Source organism: Carya illinoinensis, chromosome 5 (genome assembly GCF_018687715.1).
Source record: "Carya illinoinensis cultivar Pawnee chromosome 5, C.illinoinensisPawnee_v1, whole genome shotgun sequence".
NCBI lineage: Eukaryota > Viridiplantae > Streptophyta > Magnoliopsida > Fagales > Juglandaceae > Carya > Carya illinoinensis.
The window spans coordinates 48,922,720-48,930,966 of NC_056756.1; the positions used below are offsets into that span (position 1 = coordinate 48,922,720).

At 44.2% G+C, this 8,247-nt stretch overlaps 1 protein-coding gene across 1 annotated transcript; it reads left to right on the top strand.

Annotated features, from left to right (window-relative positions):
• The first annotated feature begins 5,328 nt into the window (after nucleotides 1-5,328).
• LOC122310448 (receptor-like protein EIX2) lies at nucleotides 5,329-8,247 on the top strand. Its single transcript, XM_043124322.1, has one exon. The coding sequence runs from the start codon at nucleotides 5,329-5,331 to the stop codon at nucleotides 8,245-8,247; it is 2,919 nt and encodes a 972-aa protein (XP_042980256.1).

Sequence of the window (8,247 nt, forward strand, 5' to 3'; positions counted from 1 at the left end):
TAGGATTTGTTTAATGTGGAAATAGAGGAAGAGGTCGCACTCCTCGCAAAGTAGCTGGAGGTGATTCTTTAGCTTTTCTCCCTTTGTGGTGAATTGTTCCAACACCTAGCAAACGACCACTTGGGATTTGGCCCTTACCTCCACTTCCTTAACTTGCAATAGACGAGCAACTAGCATCCCGACTTATAGTGCTTCATACTCAATCTCATTGTTGGTTACTTTAAGGACCAGTTTCACTACATAGTTGTGCTCTTCTCCCTGTTCGGTCACTATGTGCACCTCTATGCCCCCACCAACCAGGTAGGAAAATTCGTCTACATAGACCAGCCAGGGCTTTGCTTAAGGTGCAACCGAAACCTCTTCTGGGAAACTGGAGAACTTTGCAACGAAGTCTGCCAACAACTAGCTTTTGATTTCCATGCGGGTTAGGTACTCTATGTCAAATTCACTTAGCTCGATTGCCCACTTGGCGAGCCGGCTAGATGTATACATCTTTTGCAGGATCTTCTTGAGGGGAACATTGGTGAGCACTTTCATCGGGTGGGCTTGGAAGTATGGCCTTAGTCTTCTTGCAGCAACGACTAGTGTGAACACTAACATTTCGATCCACAGGTACCTAGTCTCGACTCCGCAGAATGTTTGACTCATGTAGCAAACAGGCCGTTGTCCTTCCTCAGCTTCACGAACCAATACTATCGATACGGCGTGTGGCCAGGTACACGATCAAATTCTCGTCCAGCTTCATCACAAGCCGCATCCCATTCTTGGGCCTTCCTCTGAACTTTGAAGAATGGGAGACACCAGTCGGTCGATCGAGTAATAAAGCGATTTAAGGATGCCACCCAATTGGTAAGCCTCTGGACCTTGTGAAGGTTGCAGGGGGCATCCATACTATTGCTTTAACTTTTTTTGGGTCAGTCTCGATCCCTCGCTCAAAGGCCAAAAAGCCTAGAAATTTCCTTAAATCCACTATGAATGCACACTTCGACGGGTTGAGTTTCATTTGGTACCGCCAAGTGTTATTCGGGCTTTTTGCTTTTGACCAATAGGTGATCCATATATACCTCCATGTTCTGGCCAATTTGTTGTTTGAAATCCGGTTGACTAGCCGCTAGTAAGTAGAGCCATAATTCTTTAGGCCGAACAACATGGCCTTGTAGTAATAGAGTCCTCAGACTGTGATGAAGGCTATCTTTTCTTCATCATCCAAGCTTATCTGGATCTAGTTGTACCCAGAGTACGCATCCATGCAGCTGATGAGCGTGTGCCCTGCCATTAAGTCCACAATTAGGTTAACGCAAGGGAGTGGGAAGCTGTCATTTGGGCAAACTTTGTTCAGGTCGGTGAAGCCGACACACATCTGCCACTTTTTGCTTGCCTTCTTCACTAGGATCATGTTGGAGAGCCACTCCGGATAGTGGTCTTCTCAAATGAGCCACACCAGTCGGTCTACCTCCTCGACTATGCCTGCATACTTCTCGTTGCTGAAGTTTTGGTGTTTCTGTTTGACTTTCCTGGTCTTAGGATCTATGCAGAGGCGGTGTTCAATGATGGAGTTGTCAATTTTGGGCATCTTCTTATGACTCCAAGCGAACACGTCCTAGTGCTCAATAAGGAGCAGCTTCTGAGCCAACCTTAGTTCGGCGTCTAGCTTGGTCCCAACTCAAACTGTCTGCTCAAGCCTTTGTTAGTTAATCGACACCAGCTCGTTTGGCTCAGCCTATCGGAGGGCCTGCTCATCTCAGACTTCCTTCATCCCACTCGACCAGGTCTTGTAGCAAGGGTGTCCTGGTTGTCTCACCCACTTCTCGATTGTCTAGACTTCCTTGACCTCATGTTTGAGCTCTCAAACATAGCACTCCCAAGTGAGCACTTGTTTGCCGTGGACTTCCCCCACTCTTAAGTCCATGGGAAACTTCATCTTGGGGTGCTAGGTGAAGGTTACTACCCTTAAATTGCTCAGGGTCAGGCGCCCCAATATTGTGTTTTACGAAGAGGGGGCTTTGACTACCAGGAAGTTGGCCATCATTGCAGCAGTCCTGGGGGCCCTCTTGACCAGGATAAACAAGGTGATAGCTCCCATTGGTTGAACAATATCGCTCATGAAACCTTTGAGCAACATAGGGGCCGAGTGTAATCGGTTTAGGCTGATTCTCATTCTAACGAAAGCTTCACATAATAAAATGTTCATCGAACTGCCATTGTTGATCAAAACCCTCTGAGTGTAAAGTTCATGATTTGCATTGTCACCACCAACACATCGTCGTGTGGGTGGAAGATGCCTTCTTCATTCTTCTTGCCGAAGGTTATTGTGATGCTCCTAGACTACTTTTTGGCCTGGCAGACACCCTCTTGGTTGTGAACACTACCTCATACCACACTCTTTGAATGTGATCGCTCTGGGCCAATGAGGTGGTTCCTCCTCCTGCGTATCCTCCCACGATTGTGCAAATCTCCCTAACTAGGTCATCCGTCCTCACAGGGCACCTATGCCACGGGCTCCTCTGAGCCTCCCTTCTCACTCCTTGTCTCCTTGGGCTCATACTCTACCTGTACCCTAGATGGCCACCCTCACGCTGCTCTTGCCAATCTTCTAACCGCTGTTGCTAGTTCTGCAGGTCTTCCAAGAATTCCCTCCTCTACTTCAGAGTATAGTAGTCCTCAATGCCATGTTGGTCAATCATGTGGTAGGCACATTACATATTTCCAGCCCGTTTTTCCTCGTCGTGGTTTCCTTCAAAAGCTTGGTGCTTATTCCCCCTTTACAAACATGGTCGCATGGGCATGGGGCCTATCGCATTTTCAGGCCGGTGCTTCCCTCCTCATTTTCATCTACAGGACTCCTCTCTTCCCTCATTTGTGGCTGGGCCCCCATTTTTGTCCCACACCTTTCCTGTCCACTTGCTCTAGCTCGGACTGCCAGGGAGCCTTCAAGATCTTGAGGGTGTCTTTAGCATTGATGAATCCATCTGCTGGGTCCATAAACTCTCTTAGGATTGTGGGGCTACTTCGCTCTATCTCAGCCATGAACAGGTTTCGAGGCCACATCCCCCCCTAACAACGTTGCCTAGGTGATTTTCTCACCCTTGTCATATGTGGTCATGCGACCCTGATTGAACCGTGAGAGGTACGACTTTAGGCTCTCTACATCCCACTATTTCACCATCATGAGGTGGGCTGCCGAGTGTCTCCTCTTCCAGCTCACCATAAACTACGATGTGAAGAGGCAGTCTAATTTGTCGAAGTTGTCCATGGTCCCCGGTGGTAGGGACCCAAACCGGGTTTGTATGGCTCCCTTCAAGGACAATGGGAAAGCTCGACAAGCGATCTCTCCCAGGAAACCGTGTAAGGTCATGTGGGCTTTAAATATGTCCAGATGCTCTAGTAGGTCCTTGGACCCATCATAGACCTCCATCTTGGGGACTTTGAACTTGGCCGAGAGAGGCACAACCATAACCCGTGCATTATACGTCAAGTCACTGTTGATGAGTAGTTGATCCACGATGGGGTGCCCATCTGCTTGGCCATCTTTGTGTATTTGTCTCCAAGCTCTCGGAGTTTGAAGTACATTTTACGTCTATCTCCTTGGCTGTGGTGTCCCTGGGGGCAAGTCGTGACTCGACATGTTCGTTGCTGCTAGGTTCTCCTCCTCTTGCTAGTTTCTTTTATGGTCCGCCTAGGTGCCATGTTCTCATTTCCTCCATCAGCTTCTTTATTGTCTCCCTCATCTCCTCAAGTCTTGCCTCCATTGTTTCGTCCTACTCCCCTTCTCTCCATGTGATTTGGAGCCATGTTGGTGCCAACATGTGAAGTACACTCTGGTGCCAACATGTGAAATACACTCTTCTGTAGGAAGAAATCCCATAGAGGGCGCCATTGTTGATGTTGTGTTTTACAACCCGAGCAGTACAAAGGTGGCCCAATGCCGAAACCTGCAACCAAAAAGACAAGTGGGCATCAAGGTGGCCCAGGGTCCCTCCATTGCCAAAGTTAGATGGTATTTCTTGCGAGCTATAGAGAAAGGTAAAAGTGCACGAGGATGAAGAAGAGATCCCCCCTTCTGCGAGGGAGGGGGTATTTATACCTATCCTGGTTCTACTGAAGGGAGAGATTGTGGGGTGCCAGTTTATACTCGAGTCGTTCCTACCGTCTGCCTAGTTACAGCGTGTCAGGACATGGTAATGGCGATCATTGGCTCTACGGAGAGAGAGAGAGAGAGAGAGAGAGAGAGAGAGAGAGAGAGAGAGAGAGAGAGAGAGAGAGAGAGAGAGAGAGATTGGGGGGGGGGGGGGGGGGAGGCACATCGTGGCATGCTTAATTCTGGCGGCATTAAATATGGCGTGCCCCTAGTCAGGTGCACCCACTCCATGCTTACTTCAACCGGCTGAGTGACAGTGTAAGGACTACTTCTGTCCCTGCTTGCCGAGTCTTGTTGGCTAGTGATGGTGTCAGGCAATATCCACTTGGCACATGCCTTTCAGCTACTCTTGCTACTGAGTCTTGGGCCTTCCCATGTTCCATGGGCCAAGCCGATCCCGGGGATAACTTCCCATCTTACTGAATCGATCTCCTCCCGCACTACAAGAGATAATTTAAAGGTTGTGACCCAAATTATGATATCATTCATTTGGGTTTAATTATAATGATTGGTACAAAATTTTTAATCAAATTATCTCCCGGACTACAAGAGATAATTTCAAGGATTTTCAAATTTTGGGTTTAATTATGATATCAGATAGTATCATTTGATTAAAAATATTAAAACTTAATTATTTCATATAAAATTTAAATGTTACACTGTAACACTTAAAAAATTATAAAAAAAATTTTGAAAAGACATTTTCATTCATTTAAGAGAATTTAGAAATTTAAAGAATTGAAAACAAAACATGATTACTGACATTGTGCATAATAAGGTTTATTCTACAGCTTTTTAATCAACAAAAGTTAGAGATTGAAACTGAAAAAAAACACAGAGAGAGAGAGAGAGAGAGAGAGAGAGAGAGAGAGAGTTTCTACAAATTAGGTATATATCCTACCCATCCGGAAACCGGGGCGTTACGTCGTTGCTCTTCCGCCACTAGTGCACATTATAGGCTAATTCCATGATCGTCATGTTTCTCGCGTCAGGAATAAACTCAGCAGCGCGCACTTTCTTTTCTTCTCTCTCTAAAATTAACGTGTTTTGACCAGTCTGTTGACTCATCATGCTCCCACTTACTTTTATTGTGCATATATACACACTCACAGAAAATGTAGCCTTACCTTCTCCGTATCGAACTCATTTTCATAACACTTATTTTCCTCCTTTGTGCCATGAGAACGGTTATGGAGAAGAAGAAGACCAGTGCTTGTGTGGTCCTTTTGCATTGGTATCTTTCCTTAGCAACTACCATGTCCACTCCTTGTCATGGAAATCGAAATCATGTCATCTCATGCACAAAAAGAGAAAGAGAAGCTCTTCTGAGTTTCAGAGAGAGTATCAGAGATCCTTCCAATCAACTCTCATCTTGGGTTGGTGAAGAGTGTTGCATGTGGAAACGAATTAGCTGTGACAATATGACTGGGCATGTTGTCATGCTAGACCTCCGAAATCCAAAAGATCCCATTACTGCATTTGACGCTTTTAACCAGTCAAAGTTGGGAGGGGTCATAAATGATTCTCTTTTCGAATTAAAACATCTTCGATATTTGGACTTGAGTTTTAATGGTTTCGAGGGTGCGATTCCTCCTCAATTGTCAAATCTCTCGAACTTACGTTATCTTAACATCCGAGGTCTCGACTTGAGTGTTGATGATCTAGAATGGTTATCACATCTGTCGTCGCTAAAATTTCTGGATATGAGTGAGATATCTCTTGATGCAGCCCCAAACTGGTTACAGGTGATGAACATGCTTCCTTCTTTGTCAGAATTACACTTGTCTGGTTGTCAGCTTCATAACTACGATCCCATGATTTCTAACGTTAATTTTTCGTATCTCAACGTTCTTGATCTTTCCTTCAACAAATTTTCGGATTCAAAATTTGCCTGGTTATATAATCTTACTTCTCTTGTTACCCTCAATTTAGATTCTTGTGCCATTCAGGTTCAAATTCAAGTTATTTTTGAAAACATGATTCACATGTCTAAACTGAGAAATCTAAATCTTTCTGGTAACAACATCTTTAACACACGATCTGACTGGTTATACAATATAACTTCTCTTGAAAAACTTGATCTTTCATATAACCAAATTCAAGGTGTCCTCCCTAGTGTCATTGGGCAGTTTTCCCAACTGACCTATCTTGATCTATCAAAGAATAAGCTAGAAGGAAGTTTACCTAGATCCTTGGTAAATCTTTGTAATCTGCAGCATTTAGATTTATCTAGCAACAAACTCGAGGGAGGTATCAATGAACTTTTAGGACACTCGTCTGCATGTAGCATAACAAATTTACAGTTTTTAAGTCTGGCCATGAATCAACTTTCGGGTACTCTTCCCGATCACTTGGGGAAACATGAAAAAATATCTGTTCTCTTACTTTACTCGAACAAATTTTCTGGTCCAATTCCCGAGTCTATAGGGAAACTGTCATCATTGAAGGTTTTATTCATCTTTGACAACAAATTAAACGGGACGATACCTGAAAGTTTTGGGCAGCTTTCAAATCTTGAAGAGATAGACATTTCTCACAACGTTTTGAAGGGTTCTGTCTCTTACATGCATCTTTCCAAGTTGACAAGATTGAAAACCTTTTCGGCCTCTTCAAACCCCTTGACTTTGAATGTAAGCTCTAATTGGGTTCCTCCTTTTCGACTTCAAAATCTTAAGATGGAATCATGGAAACTAGGGCCACGATTTCCTGCATGGCTTCAATCACAAGATGAGCTTCAAGTGCTAGATTTATCGAATACAGGTATTTCAGATGTAATCCCTCCCTGGTTTTGGAACCACTTTCCAAAGATCAGGCGACTAGATCTTTCTCGAAACCAGATTCGTGGCAGCATTCCAAGTTTATCTTTTGTAAGAGAAGTCTATCTTGGCTCAAACAACTTCACAGGCCCATTGCCCAATATCTCTTCCACAATTTCAGGATTAGATCTTTCCAACAACACATTTAGTGGGTCTCTTGATCTCATTGTTTGTGAACAGAAAGATAGAATGAATGATCTGGTTATCCTTGATGTATCCAGAAATCTTTTATCCGGAGAAATTCCCGACTGTTGGATGAACTACTCTAATTTACAAGTTTTGAACTTGGGGGCCAATAAGCTGACAGGAAATGTACCCAGCTCCTTGGGTAAGCTATCTTCACTTCAATCATTATCCTTGAACAAAAACAACTTGTCCGGAAGTTTACCATTTTCCTTACAGAGTTTCAAAGAGTTAGAGCTTTTAGATCTCAGTGAGAATCATTTCACCGGTGGCTTACCCAATATTCGGGACTGGGGAAATACTTCGGACAAGCTTAAGGTTATCGTGCTTCGCTCAAACAAGTTCGATGGCGGTATTCCTCGGGAGCTTTGTCACCTCAACTTTCTTCATATCTTGGATCTTGCACATAACAACTTGTCAGGACATATTCCGCCATGCTTTGGGAATTTCAGCGCCATGAGGTCTCAGGACTCCACAAGAGACTTCAATTTTCTCACAGAGAAGGCATATTTGGTAACGAAGAGAAAAGAGTATGAATATAGAAAAATGCTTCCACTTGTCACAAGCATGGACCTTTCCTGCAACAGTTTAAGTGGGCATATCCCCGAGGAACTCACCAATCTCTACGCGATGCGATTCTTGAACCTATCCTACAATCAGCTTCGAGGGAATATTCCCGAGAGGATTGGTGGCATGACATCATTGGAGACTCTCGATATCTCAATGAATCAACTCACAGGTGCAATACCTCATAGCATGGCGAGTTTAACACTCCTGAGTCATTTGAACTTGTCATACAACCACTTCTCTGGTAGAATTCCCAAGGGATCTCAGTTCCAAACCTTTACTGCACTGAGTTTCAGTGGGAATCGTGACCTTTGTGGCTTTCCTCTCACAGTCAAATGTAACGAAGATTGGAATGGAGTTGACACAAATGTTGACAATGATAAAAACGGTGGCTGGATTGAGATGAGGTGGTTTTATTTGAGCACGCCATTGGGATTTGTGGTAGGTTTTTGGGGTGTGTTGGGTCCATTAGCATTTAACAGGGCTTGGAGATGTGCTTACTTCAAGTTTTTCGATGACTTGAAGTACAAACTCTTTGGCTAG